Source organism: Capra hircus, chromosome 11 (assembly GCF_001704415.2).
Source record: "Capra hircus breed San Clemente chromosome 11, ASM170441v1, whole genome shotgun sequence".
NCBI lineage: Eukaryota > Metazoa > Chordata > Mammalia > Artiodactyla > Bovidae > Capra > Capra hircus.
The window spans coordinates 3,402,942-3,418,055 of record NC_030818.1 but is presented as its reverse complement, the minus strand read 5'-3'; the positions used below and the strand labels follow the sequence as shown (position 1 = coordinate 3,418,055).

The window sequence follows — 15,114 nt, the reverse complement described above, 5'->3', positions numbered from 1 at the left end:
AACAGAAGAGTGAAAAAGCTGGATTAAAATTCAACATTCAAAAAACTAACATCATGGCATCTGCTGCCATCATTCATGGCAAACAGAAGAGAAAAAAGTGGAAGCAGTGACAGATTTTCTTTTTTTGGGTTCCAAAATCATTGTGGACAGTGACTACAGTCATAAAATTAAAAGACACTTGCTCCTTAGAAGGAAAGCTATGACAAACCTAGACAGTGTATTAAAAAGCAGAGACATCATTTTGCTGACAAAAGTCCATATAGTGAAAGCTATGGTTTTTCCAGTAGTCATGTACAGATAGCTGAAGAATTGATGCTTTTGAACTGTGGTGCCAGAGAAGACTCTTTAGAGTCCCTTGGACTACAAGGACATCAAACCAATCAATCTTAAAGGAAATCAACCCTGAATATTCATTGGAAGCGGAGAAGGCAATGGCACCCCACTCCAGTACTCTTGCCTGGAAAATCCCATGGATGGAGGAGCCTGGTAGGCTGCAGTCCATGGGGTCTCGAAGAGTCGGACATGACTGAGTGACTTCACTTTCACTTTTCACTTTCATGCACTGGAGAAGGACATGGCAACCCACTCCAGTGTTCTTGCCTGGGGAATCTCAGCGACAGGGGAGCCTGGTGGGCTGCCGTCTATGGGGTCGCACAGTCGGACACGACTGAAGCTACTTAGCACCAGCAGCAGCATTCATTGGAAGGACTGATTCCTGAAGCTGAAGCTCCAATATTTTAGCCACCTGATGAGTAGAACTGACTTTGGAAAAGACCCTGATACTGGGAAAGACTGAAGGCCAAGAGGAGAAGGGGCAACAGAGGACAAGATGGTTGGATGGCATCACCGACTCAATGGACATGAGTTTGAGCAAACTCCAGGAGATAGTGAAGGACAGGGAAGCCTGGTGTGCTGCAGTCCATGGGGTTGCATGACTTAGCAACTGAACAACAACAAACTGAATGTATGCAAAATGTACCATTTGAATAGTTTTGACATTCACACTTCTGAAATCATCTCTGCAATCGAGATAATAATTATATCCATTACCCTCTATAAAGTTTGTTTGTATCCCACTGTAGATCTGCCCTCCCTCTTAGCCCCTCTTCAAAAAATAAGCAACTATTCATCTACTTGCTGTCACTATCAGTTTCAATTTTCTGGAATTTTACTTGACTATTTTTTCATCAGGTCTATATTTGTTTTCAGCAAAATACCCATGAAGTTTACTATTTTAACCATTTTTAAAGTGTGTACACCTCAGTAGCATTAAGAACATCTACGATATTGTGCAACCATCACTATTATCTAGTTCAAGAACTTTTTAATCACCCAAATGGAAACCCATACTTATTTTAAATTAATTTTTATTAGAGTATAGTTGCTTTATGGAATTTTATTTAAATGGAATCATACAGTATATCATCTTTTTGTGTCTAGTTTACTTTCATAATTATTTTGAGATTCACCCATGATATAGCATGAATCAATAGTACATTCATTTCTAGGGCTGAGTGGTATTCTATTTTATACCAAATCCAAAATTTAGTCACCTGTAGATGGACATTTGAGTTTCCAGGTTTGAGCTATGATAAATACTAAAGCTATTGTGCACAAGTCTTCATATGAACATCTGCTTTCATTTCTCTTGGGTTAATGAATAAGATCACATGGGTAGTGATGTTGAACTTTTCAAGAAATGACCAAACTGTTTTCCAAAATGACTGCACTAGTTTACATTCCCATTCGTAATATATGAGAGTTCTAGTTCCTCCACATCCTTGTAAAAACTTGATAAGGTCAGTTGCCTTAATTTTAGCCATTTTAATAGCTGTGCAATGGTATTTCATTATGGTTAATTTGTGTTTCCCTAATGATTAATGATATTAAGCATCCTTTCATGATCTTGTTTGAAATGCATATATCTTCTTTGGTAGGGTGTCTGTCCAAATCTTTTGCCCATTTTTTGTTTCCTTGAGTTTTGAGAAATCTTAATATATTCTGGATACAAGACAATGAATACAATTTGAAACATTTTCTCCCAGTCTACAACTTGTCTTTTAGTTATCTTAGCATTGTTTTGGAGGAGGAAATGGCAACCCACTCTGGTGTTCTTGCCTGGAGAATCCCAGGGACGGGGGAGCCTGGTGGGCTGCTGTCTATGGGGTCACACAGAGTCGGACATGACTGAAGTGACTTAGCAGCAGCAGCAGCATTGTTTTTTAAAGAGAAATTTTTAATTTTGATTAAATCAAATTTATTGAGTTGCTTTATATGGACTATGTTTTTGATATCCTAATAAAATTTTTTTGGTCTAAGACAATGTCTCAAAGGGTTTTTCATATGTTCTCTTCTATGAGGGGAAAAAACCTAGGTTTTACATTTAGATCCATGTATCATTTTGAGTTAATTTTTTATTACAGTGTGATGTATGGAGCAAAGTGTGTCTATTTTATCCAACTGTTGCAACATTTGTTGGAGGGAAAAAAAATATACTTTCTCCACTGAATTGCCTTTGGATCTCGGTTGAAAATCAGTTATCCACATATGTGTTAGTCTATTTCTGGTTTTGCTATTCTGTTCTGTTGATCTATAAATCTGTCTTTACACTAATACCATCCTGTCTTAATGACTATAGCTTTATACATCTTGAGATCAAGTAGTATTAGTCTTTCAACTTTGATTTTTTTTTTCAAAGCATTTTGGCTATTTGAAACCTTCTGAATTTCCATGGAATTAGTTTGTCAACTTTTACTAAAAAGCCTGCTGAAATTTTGATTAGGAATGTGTTAAGTCTATTTTTTTCCTCTTTTAGTATTCTTTTTATTTTCATATAAATTAATGTCCTAGAAAAATTAAAATGAAAACACTAAATACAGTACTGCACATGGCAACCTCTGTTATATGCCCTATTATTGCACTGAAGAGGGTCATATACACATGGAATACACATGGAAGGACTGAAGGAGACAGGAAGATGGCAGAACAGCAACTTGAGAACCACTACCAGTCCATTCTGAAGGAGATCAGCCCTGGGATTTCTTTGGAAGGACTGATGCTGAAGCTGAAACTCCAGTACTTTGGCCACCTCATGCGAAGAGTTGCCTCATTGGAAAAGACTCTGATGCTGGGAGGGATTGGGGGTAGGAGGAGAAGGGGACGACCCAGGATGAGATGGCTGGATGGCATCACTGGCTCGATGGACGTGAGTCTGAGTGAACTCCGGGAGTTGGTGATGGACAGGGAGGCCTGGTGTGCTGCGATTCATGGGGTTGCAGAGAGTCGGACACAACTGACTGACTGACTGACTGACTGACTGACTGGCTGACTGACTCTGTCTGTGCCTGTCAACTACAGATTGAAAGGTAAAGGAACGACTACACAAATACAGTAGAGATACAATTCAGATCTTCTTTTTGAGAATGCACTCTAACACTGTGATGTCTCCTAACCCATAAACAACATACAACCCTCCGTGTTTTATAGTTTTCAGTGACAGGCCTTTCACACACTTTGACAAATCTGTCACTACATGTTTCATATTTTTGATGAGATTGTAAATGATAATTTTTATTTCAATGTTTATTGTTATTCGTTAATATGACAACATTCTTGTATGTTATATGTTGACCTTATAGGATACTACAATCTTGCTAACTTCAATTATTAGTTCCAGTAGCATTTTTGTATATTCCATCGGATGTTGAATGAAAATATAGTTTAATTTTATTCTATTTTAGAAGGTTTTTCTGTATATGTACTATATAATATACATACCTAAGTATTTCATTTTGGATGAAATACTAAATTTCAATATTTAATTTTGAATTCTGTATGTTTATTTTTACTTTATCAAAATGTGACTGAATTTTGTGTGCTGATCTTATAACCAGTGACCTTGCTGAACTCAGTTATAGTTCTAGGAGTTTTTTGGTAGCTCCTTTGGACTTTTATTTGTTACTTGCAAATAGGGACAGGTATATTTCTTCCTTTCTAATCTATATCCCTTTTATTTATTTTCTTGCCTTGTTGTCTTGGTAGAGCTTCCAGTAGTATGTTGAATGTGACTGGGAAGAGTGGATGCAGCTAAATTCCCTGGAAATGGATTGACCCTTTCACATTTTGCATTTATGATTTTCTAGACAGAAGTAGAGTAGCATTTGGCTGTTCCCACTATTGAGGCAAGATCTTCCTTTAAACTTTACCCAATACCCACTGAATTATGAGGTTTTCTAGTCTAGGTGATGGGAGTGGGCATTGCCCTCTGATGAGCTCAGAGTACTAGTCTGTCTGATTCTTTTGAGTGAGTCATTTCCAGACTCTGGTATTAATAGTTTCTCACATGTAAGCATTCATCAGTGTTCTGGCTTGTCCTGGATTTAAAGTCACTCCTTAGAACAGACAATAAGAAACACGTTCTCTAGAGGGGCACACTTGACATGCACATCTTCTGGCCAAAACTGGAGGATTAGGGCATAGAATTTTATTTACTTTCTTGTATTAGCTCATTACAACGAACTGTTTCATCAGATGGTCACATGGTTATACAGCCTGATGAGTCAGAAGACAACTGCCTAGCAAGTGAATTTTTTGAAACTTTCCCACGAATATGTGCAAACAGGCAGTGGTTAACAAACCTTACGTATGGACCCCCCAGGGTGTTTGTTCCTAAAGTTTGGCAAAATGTTGATAATTGTTAAATTTGACTGATAGGTACATGGTCTATATATATATATACTCTTCTACTTTTGTATTTGTTTGCAACATTCCATAATAAAAAGCTTAGAAGAAAAATGGAATCTATTAGGATTCCTGGGCCTCTGTGCCTGGAGCCTGATTTGGTAGCTTGGTAGTGGAACTCGAGAATCTGAATTTTCACAGGTGCCCTAGCTCAGGTGGTCACCACAGTTTGCAGGACACTAGCTGTTAGGTGATTCATTTTCTCAACTTAGTTGTCCTTATGGTTGCTGTTCTCCCCATCATTGTCCACAGATCTCCAACCATTAGTGCTCAAGTAAGTGAACACTCTCTGCTCGGCTCATGAAGCTCTTACCTGAACAGCCTCTGGAGTACAGGGATCCTTCCAGCCAAAATTATAAGAATGAAACTCTCCTCCAGTCAAAGAAGCAAGGTCTTTCAAAAATCCATCTGCAATCTCATCATTGTAACAGAAGGAGATGGTGTAAATAGGAATTTTCTGAAAAACTTTGACCTGGTCCATAACCATTTCAGGTGACTGAAATGATACATTTTCAGGGAAAAGAAGGGAGATAGAGAGGAAGAGACAAAAAAAAAAAAAAAATACGTGAAAGTCCCTAGTATTTGTTCTAGATAGTGAAGTTCTCAATTAGTAATTCCTTATACAGTGGAGAGTGACTTCTTGGAAAGGTGTCAATCCAATTTGACTGACAAAGTAAACTGCCAGGTGGTGAGAGTACGAAGACCAGTGACTCAATGCATGCCCTCTGAGGGCTCACAGTTCTCGATTTTAGTGCACCTAGAATTCATGCTTTTAAAGGGTTGGACCTGGTGGCTCAGATAGTAAACAATCTGCCTGCAATGTGGGAGACCCAGATTCGATCCCTGGGTTGGGAAGATACCCTGGAGAAGAGAATGGTTACCCACTCCAGTATTCTTTTGGGGAGAATTCCATGGACAGAGAGCCCGGCAAGCTATAGTCCATGGGGTTGTAAAGAGTTGGACACGACTGAGCAAATAACACATATACAGACATAATTTTGAGGAGGGCTTTCCAGATGGTGTTAACGGTAAAGAACTTGCTTGCCAGTGCAGGAGACATAAGAAACTCGAGTTCAGTCCTTGGGTCAGGAAGATCCCCTGGAGGAGGGCATGGCAACCCACTCCAGTATTCTTGCCTGGAGAATCCCATGGACAGAGGAGCCTGGCAGGCTACAGTCCATGGGGTCACAAAGAGTCGGACACGACTGAAGTGACTTAGCACACACGCATGCACACACTTCTGGACACTTAAAGTACTGAGTCATGGGGAAGACATCCTGGATACTGGGATTCTGCAGAATGAGGCCAGAGAATCTTGGAGTGGCTTCCAAAGCTTCTACGCCTAAAAAGCAATGTCCAGCTTTAGATACCGGAGAAGGCAATGGCAACCCACTCCAGTACTCTTGCCTGGAAAATCCCATGGACGGAGGAGCCTGGTAGGCTGCAGTCCATGGGGTCGCTAGGAGTTGGACTCGACTGAGTGACTTCACTTTGACTTTTCATTTTCATGCACTGGAGAAGGAAATGGCAACCCACTCCAGTGTTCTTGCCTGGAGAATCCCAAGGATGGGGGAACCTGGTGGGCTGCCATCTATGGGGTCGCACAGAGTTGGACATGACTGAAGCGACTTAGCAGCAGCAGCAGCAGCTTTAGATACCTCAGAGTGAAAAAAAGTGCTATCTCAGAGTGAAAAAAGAGACATTTATTTAGGGTCCTTTCATGCTCTGAGCACTCTGCTGGGGACATAATACCCCAGTTAACCCTCTTGTGACAGGGTTTTGGAAAGATTACTAGTTGCCCAACTCTCCTTTTTACTGTCAGAGACCTGGTTTTCTTTTCAAGACAGCAAGAGACTCAGCTAAAAACAAACATACAAACATAACAAAACACACATGAAAATTCATCTTCTGACACTTTTTTTTTTTTGCAGCTAGGAGTGACCATGTGACCCAGGTCTGTCCATTGAAGTTTCAAGGGAAAGTTTTCTTTTGCTAATAAAATAGACAAAGACTTAACAAAAAAAGCTAATGTCCTTCCCTTTTCCACCCCTGCCTCCTGGAAAATGGACACTCTGCTTAGGCATGAAGCAGCTGTCTTGTAACCATGAGGGTGGATGTCAAACACAAAAATCAGGTGAAGCATGAAGATTACAAGAAGCCTGTTTTCTTGGAGATATCCTTGAGTAGCTGTATAACCTAGACTACCTACCACCAGGCTTCTTCTTCATAGGAATATAAATCTCTCCATTTCAGTTATCATTTGTCTGCTCTTCTGCTTTTTTCTCAAAGTAATATGAAATCCTAATTGGCACAGTAGGTATGGATTCCACTTAAAGATGGAGAAATTGAGGCTCAGAAGGACTAAGCTTCCTAGGGTCATCAATCTCTTAAATGGTAAGACTAGTTTCAAAGACAGATTTTAGTACTAGAAGCAATATCAGATTATTTGTTTTCCCCTGCTTGCACTAAAGACTGTCACTTGGCAAGGATCGACTCTGTAAACATTACCAGACACACGGGGAAGGTGAACTGATGATTTGCCCTGCTGCTGCTCCACCAGCACCACCACACCCCAGTCAGCGCCCTCAGAAGCTGCCTCTGGTTGTCCTGCCCTCATTGCTTCTGTATTTCTCAGTCCCTCTTTGACTGATTCAACTTGCTGGCTCCTTTAGCCAGTTTACACTCTCCACCCCCAATTCCTATTCTTTGACTATTAACCCTTCCAAAATGTTTCCTATGAACCCCAGGGAGGTGGGGTGATGAGGGAGGAGGCCTCTGGACTCAACACCTGCTGGCCTTCAGCAGCTCACATGCTGCTCAGGGAGGCGCCAGTTGAGTGGTCCCCTGGTGTCCGATCTCATTCCAGCCACTACATACACATGACTTTGGTCTCTGTATTTGGTTCCAGTCTTGAGCCTGCCCTTGCCCATAAGCCAGACTGAGTACCTAACACACATTGCCCATAAGCCCACCCCACTTCGCCTCCTCTCTTCTTTTCTCCTCTCCTCTCTGCCCATCAGCTGGTTCTAAAACAAACGGCAACCTAACCTAGCTGAGGGCTGACCCCATCTGTCTTGTCAACTTCAGTTCAGTTCAGTTCAGTAGCTCAGTCCTGTCCGACTGCGACCCCATGAATCACAGCACGCCAGGCCTCCCTGTCCATCACCAGCTCCCGGAGTTCACTCAAACTCACATCCATCGAGTCGGTGATGCCATCCAGCCATCTCATCCTCTGTCGTCCCCTTCTCCTCCTGCCCCCAATTCCTCCCAGCATCAGGGTCTTTTCCAATGAGTCAACTCTTTGCATGAATTGGTCAAAGTATTGGAGTTTCAGCTTTAGCATCAGTCCTTCCAATGAACACCCAGGGCTGATCTCCTTTAGAATGGACTGGTTGGATCTCCTTGCAGTCCAAGGGACTCTCAAGAGTCTTCTCCAATACCACAGTTCAAGAGCATCGATTCTTTGGCGCTCAGCCTTCTTCACAGTCCAACTCTCACATCCATACATGACCACTGGAAAAATCATAGCCTTGACTAGATGGACCTTAGTCAGCAAAGTAATGTCTCTGCTTTTGAATATACTATCTAGGTTGCTCATAACTTTCCTTCCAAGGAGTAAGCGTCTTTTAATTTCATGGCTGCAATCACCATCTGCAGGGATTTTAGAGCCCCCCAAAAACAAAGTCTGACACTGTTTCCACTGTTTCCCCATCTATTTCCCATGAAGTGATGGGACCAGATGCCATGATCATCGGTTTCTGAATGTTGAGCATTAAGCCAACTTTTTCACTCTCCTCTTTCACTTTCATCAAGAGGCTTTTTAGTTCCTCTTTACTTTCTGCCATAAGGGTGGTGTCATCTGCATATCTGCTGCTGCTGCTGCTAAGTCACTTCAGTCGTGTCCGACTCTGTGCGACCGCATAGACGGCAGCCCACCACGCTCCCCCGTCCCTGGGATTCCCCAGGCAAGAACACTGGAGTGGGTTGCCATTTCCTTCTCCGATGAATGAAAGTGAAAGTGAAGTTGCTCAGTCTTGTCCGACTCTTCACGACCCCATGGACTGCAGCCTACCAGGCTCCTCCGTCCATGGGATTTGCCAGGCAAGAGTATTGGAGTGGGTTGTCACTGCTGCATATCTGAGATTATTGATATTTCTCCCGGCAATCTTAATTCCAGCTTGTGCTTCTTCCAGCCCAGCGTTTCTCATGATGTACTCTGCATAGAAGTTAAATAAGCAGGGTGACAATATACAGCCTTGACATACTCCTTTTCCTATTTGGAACCAGTCTGTTGTTCCATGTCCAGTTCTAACTGTTGTTTCCTGACCTGCATATAGGTTTCCCAAGAGGCAGGTCAGATGGTCAACTTCAAGGACAGAGCAAATCTCTCTCTTCTGCCTGCCTCTCCTTTGACCTAGCTTCCATTGTGAGCACTTACCATGGGCCAGGCACTAAGAGCTCTGCCATGGTCTCTCCCTGCATCCCCTCTACAACCCACTGAGGGAGGTACGATCATTATCCTCATTTCTTACCAAGACTTGTCGTCACCAGCCCTCATGCCTATTTACCAGACTGGAGATACCAGACCTAAATTCTGTTAATTTGATAAGATGGGTTTTAGCTAGAAATTGCTCTTATATTGGGGCTTCCCAGGTGGCTCAATGCTAAAGAATCTGCCTACCAAGCAGGAGATGAGGGTTCAATCCCTGGGTGAGGAAGATGACCTGGGAAAGGAAAAGACAACCCATTCCAGTACCCTTGCTTGGAGAATCCCATGGACAGAGTCTGGTAGGCTGTAGTTCATGGAGTTGCAAAAAAGAGTTGGACATGACTAAGAAACTTAACAACAACAATCTCTGTATTGACTTTCAGCTGAGATATTTTGGGAGGGACATTAATGTTGATTTAGTGCTGACACTGTGGGTAGCATCTTCATTTTTATATATTACCTGACATCACTTCATAGATTTATTTGTTCACTGTCTGCATGCTAAATCACTTTAGTCATGTCCAACTCTGTGACCCCATGGACTGTAGCCCGCCAGGCTCCTCTGTGGAGTGGGTTGCCATGCCCTCCTCCAGGGGATCTTCCCAACCCAGGGATTGAGTCTGCATCTCTTATGTCTCCTGACTGGCAGGTGGGTTCTTTACCACTAGTGCTACCTGGGAAGTGCGAAAAGCTTTGAGTTACTCACTATCTATCTCCCCATAAAACAGAACCTTTGCTGAAGGCAGGCACCTGGTCTGTCTTGCTCTCCACCATATCCCAGATTGATAACAGTACCTGGCTCATAAAAAGTGCTCAGGAAATATCCATGGAATGCATTCACAAGAACATCATAGCAAGTCTGTAAGAAGGGAGCATTAGCTCTAAGTCACGGATGAGGAAACTCACTTTGGGGATACTTGCCCAAGGTCATTCAGATAGGCCGTGCTGGTGATGAGCTCTAACCTGGGTCTCTGGATGTAAAGCTACTTATTTCTATCAGTCCTGACATCCCAAGAGAGCACGAGCATGAGAAAGTCCGCTACATGTATTGTCGTGAGCCCCCAACCCGCACACATCCCCAGGTAATGTTTGCTAAACTGGCACGAGGTTCCAGAGCCCAGCGAGGTGGTAGAGAGCTAGGCAGAGGGCGGGGCTCATCTTGACTGCAGAAGGAGCTCGATCTCTGCCAGGGAAGATAACATTCCTGTCCTCCTGCCCGCCACCCGCAGACCCCAGGGATTCTCCTCCGCTGGTGGGTGTCCTCACAGCTTTGACAAGAAGACTTCCCCCTGTAGCCGGACTCACCCCGACTCTTCTCAGATGCTAAGCGGAGCTACTGCAGTAGCTCAGATGGAAGGGCTTTGAATGTGGAGGTCACTCCCAGTGTAATGCCCATATAACTCCTTAATCAATTCCCTTCAAAGGCCTTGTTGGTCCCTAAGATGAGATCCCTAAGATGAGGCCAAGCTGCATACCTGAGACATTCGCCCTGGGGCCTTGTCCCTGAGTCTAAACAGGTGTGTGGCCAGATGTCCCTTTCACCACAAAGGTCACCTTGGGGTGACAAGAAAGGCAGGAATGGTTCTCTCATAGTCTGAAGGAGGTTTGTTTGTACAGGGGCAGTCCCCTGGGCCTTCCCCTGCCCCTACCTCTCATATAACCCACGTGGGTCCTTATTATACATCTGTTTTTGTTTAAAATGGTGCAGTTAACTTCCTCACGTCCATTTTCTCGAATTTTGCGAGAGTGAGGCCCTAACTTCAAAGAAATCCCCAAACAATCACAGCCAAATGAGCTTGGCTTCTCTAGCAGAGGCCCTGCAGTGTCTGCTCACATCCATAGATACCCAGCAAAGGACACCTAGTGACCCCAGTTTCATGAAAACTAGTATTACTAGAACCCTTTGAACTTGATTAAAGACTTGGCTTCCATATAATTCTGCCCTGGACATTTAATAAACAAGCAGTACAGTGATGTCCATGGAATTGAATCCTGAATAGCATTTCTGTGTGTTCTTCCAAGTAGAAAATTGTGCTGAATACTGGGAATAATAACATTGGTCTTACCTATTCAGGTCCTACACAGTGAGTGAAAATTAAAAAACAAATGGAGATTGAGTGCTACATTTTAATGTCCTCTACATAGAACATGAATATCAAATATCCTCTTTTTTGAGAGAATCTGAGGGGCAATACAAACTAGATAGACTGCAGATGGGGAAAAGGCAGAGAAGAATATGAAATGCCTGAATGAGAGTTTATAAATCACTTTTTTAGTAACCTGCATATTCCTAATTTCAGCTCATCCATATCCCTAGTTTCTTATCATTAACTGGACCACAGACCCTCTGAGAATCCAGGGAAAGCTACTGACCTTCTCCCCAGAGGAATGTATTTAAATATAATTTAAATATATTTTTTGGAGATTCCAATTTAAATATACTTCTGGGAGACCTGAGATCCTCATAAGTCTGAGATGAACTCCAGTCTAAGTATCGTTCTTAACACATTGTTGGTATAGTGTTACTTGGTAAATCCTTTTCAAGGGCTGTTTGGCAGGATCTATCAAAATATATATCTTTTTACTGAGAACACTTCTCAGAATTTATGCTACAGATACACTCATACAGGTGCAAAATGATATATGTGCACAGTTACTTTTGCAACCTTGAATAGAAAGATTAAAATAACCTAAATGTCCATCTCCAGGGGACATGACTAAGTAGCTGTGTGATGGAATAGTAAGCAGCTATTAAAAAATGAGGAGACCTTTTATGAAATGATATTAAGCGATCTCTGAGGTATATTGTTTTATTTATTTATTTACAAAAAACTCTGGCCAAACCCTAAGGCATGTGGTATCTTAGTTCCCCAACCAGGGATCAAACCCAGTCTCCCTGCATTGGAAGGCAGAGTCTTAACCACTGGACTTCCAGGGAAGTCCTCTGTTTTATTAATAAAGGTTCAGAATTGTGTATGTAATATGCTGCGTGTATGTGTGCTAAGTCATTTCAGTGGTTTCCAACTCTTTGCAACCCTACGGACTGTAGCTCACCAGCCTCCTCTGTCCATGGGATTCTCCAGGCAAGAATACTGGAGTGGGTTACCATGCCCTCCTCCGGGGATCTTCCTGACCCAGGGATCGAACCTGTGTCTCCAGCACCTGCTGCATTAGCAGGCAGGTTCTTTATCACTAACTCCACCTGGGAAGCCCGTGTAATATGCTACCATTTATATATTTTAGAAAGGAAATATATATAATCATTTATCTGTCTGCATAACAAACTATCTCTCAAAGAAAATAAAGGAACTAGTAACCTACATTGTCTCTTAGGTGATGAACAGGAGGTGGGAGGGAGAATTCTCTCTACACATCCTTTTGTACCTTTGTAATATGTACCATGTTAATGTACTACTATGCAAAAATTACATCAGTTTTTAAGGTAGTTTTATTAAATCTATATAACTTAATACGATGCAGTCATTGAGAATGATGTTTCAGAAGAATGTCTCATGACTTGGAAAATTGGCACATATTAGATGAGAAAGGGCAGAAAATTGAATTATGAACTACTTATACTTACTTCTTATTCTTCCTTATGATTATATGCCTACCTATATTTTCTAAATTGCAATAAAATCAGTCAGCATTTATTAAAAAGAAAAAGACTCCTTGTCCAGATGACTTGCAAGTCAGAATCTCCAGCCTACACCTTCTCCAAATGCCAGTCCCATACTTATACAGGTTTTGGACAGCCATGAAATCCAGGTGGCTCAAGCTCAGCTTCCTCCACTGGCAACCCCTAAGTCTTCATCTTCTTTAGTTGTCAGTCAGTTAATAACAATTACTAGACAACTGAAATCAGTCATCTTGATCCCTTCCTCTCTTGGTCCTCACCCAGCCCCCCACCTTCTAGCCACAAACTGGCCACCAAGTCCTTTGATGCTACTCCTATGATCTCATCTCTGATGGGTTCCTCCTTCCAAATTTCTGCTGCTCCTCCCTGAGGTGGGACCTCACCAGCTCTCATCAAGATCTAGTCTTTCCCTGGCTCTACTGAGGCATATTTATAACATATTAAGTGGATGGGACCTTCTGCTCCCCTGCGAGTACCCAGTAAGGTAAAGACCATCCTTTCCATGTGACACTCAAAGACCATCACGGTCTCCCCCAACTTAACCTCAGAGACTCGGCCCTGACACTCTTATATCACTGCTCTTGCTCTCCGGTTGTCACCCTGAGCAGCCCACATAATTTTACACCTCTGTTCCTTCTGCCCAGGATACCAGCAATCTCCTCTGTTTAAAAAACTCCTTATCCTCCTTTCAGACACAGCTGAAGTGTGCCCTTCTCAGTGGATGCTTGCCTGGTCTTCTTTCCATCTCGTACAGCAGAATTCATCACTGTGCTCCCATCCAGTCCGTAGCCTAGGCAACCGTACTCCCTGTATAGTGTCAGAATTCACTGTACATGCTAGCACACCCTCCAACATGTAAACTCCCCTACAGCAGGACATTATTCATCTTTGTAGCCTCATACCTTGGCACCAGATATGGAGCATAAACAAAGCACGATAAACTGCCTTTGAGTAGAAAGTACAGTGAAATTGATAGGAAAATTATCCCAAATAAAATTTTACTTTATATACAACTTCTTGGCCACAAATCTAATGCTGCAGTAAAATCCGGTTGCTTTAGTATTTAAGCCCTGGACTGTTTGACACAGGATATTTTACAATATTTGCCTAGCAGTCTTCACACGCAGACACTTCACAATGAAGGAAACAAGTTGATACTAATTCACTTCAGCGGTTAATTTACATTGTACTGGCCTGCACATCCGTATATTTATTTAATGCCCAGAGCATTAGTCTTTCATTCACAAAGCTCAAAAGAAGATGAACAGACTCCACTAAAACTTTTCAAATATTTTCCAGTCAGGCTAAACAAAACAAAGAACATTTCACCAGAAAGGCATGCTTTTGTTTAAATGATTACTAAGTTAAAATTAGGGGTAAAACCAAGGACATTGTGCAGTGACATGTTTAGATTCAGTGTCCCTAAAGGAAAAAAAATCAAAAAGATATCCTTGCTCTTAGTTTATAATAAAATATAAACCAGTCTTCCATGGAAGGCAGACATTTCCTTTCATGGGGTTGGTCTCCAGGCCTATGGGAGTACATCAAATTAACCAGACAACACTCACTGTCACATAAATTTTCCTCAGTGTTGTAGTAGACAAAGGAATTTCTCAGTGTGGATGTGTTTGTTTCACCTCACTTCTGGGTCCCTAAGTCAAGCAAGCATATGTCAACAGCTTTTTGGTGGCAGTGAAAAAGGTCTCCCAATTCCCACTCTCAGCTTTCACTTTCAGGGAATTAGTGAGTCTGTCTTTGTTCCCAACTTTGATAAGTACCTGATCAGGTCTCCCATCTGTCAAAAGGTAGATTACTTGTGTTTCTTCATCAGCAAAAGCAATTTGCAGGGCACTCAGGGTGTTTGTGGAACTTCCAATCTACAGAAAAGAGAGAGAGAGAGACATACCAAGTGTATACTTCAATCTCAAAAAAGATCTCACAAACAAGTGTTATTCCCTGCCTCCAAAAAGAAAAGAAGGTATTTGTGAAATAAAAGACAAATTTAAATTATATTGAGGTAATAATTTCAGCCCAGGAATTCAAGAAGTCAAATCCTTGGATGTATCATAAAAGCGTCTATGCAGATAGTCCCAGGAGAGCTAGAAGCTGGGACAATGGATTTCCTGTCCTATTGACAGAGCTCTTAATTCAATTTTATCTTTGTGTGTTTCTGTGGGAGGCACTAACTCAGTTACTGTTCATTCAGCTGTCAGCACGGCTTAAACACGCAGCCTGAATACACTGGGTG

General features: G+C 42.1%; 1 protein-coding gene across 1 annotated transcript in view; it reads right to left on the bottom strand.

The window, feature by feature from the left end:
• The window catches only part of VWA3B (von Willebrand factor A domain containing 3B), a 187,590-nt gene that overhangs the window by 83,194 nt on the left and 89,282 nt on the right, over nt 1-15,114 (bottom strand). The window contains exons 13-14 of the mRNA XM_013967429.2: nt 14,645-14,743; nt 5,054-5,236 (exon numbers count right to left, since the gene is read on the bottom strand). Coding sequence (XP_013822883.2) covers nt 5,054-5,236; nt 14,645-14,743 — 282 coding nt within the window. The remainder of the gene's footprint in view (nt 1-5,053; nt 5,237-14,644; nt 14,744-15,114) is intronic.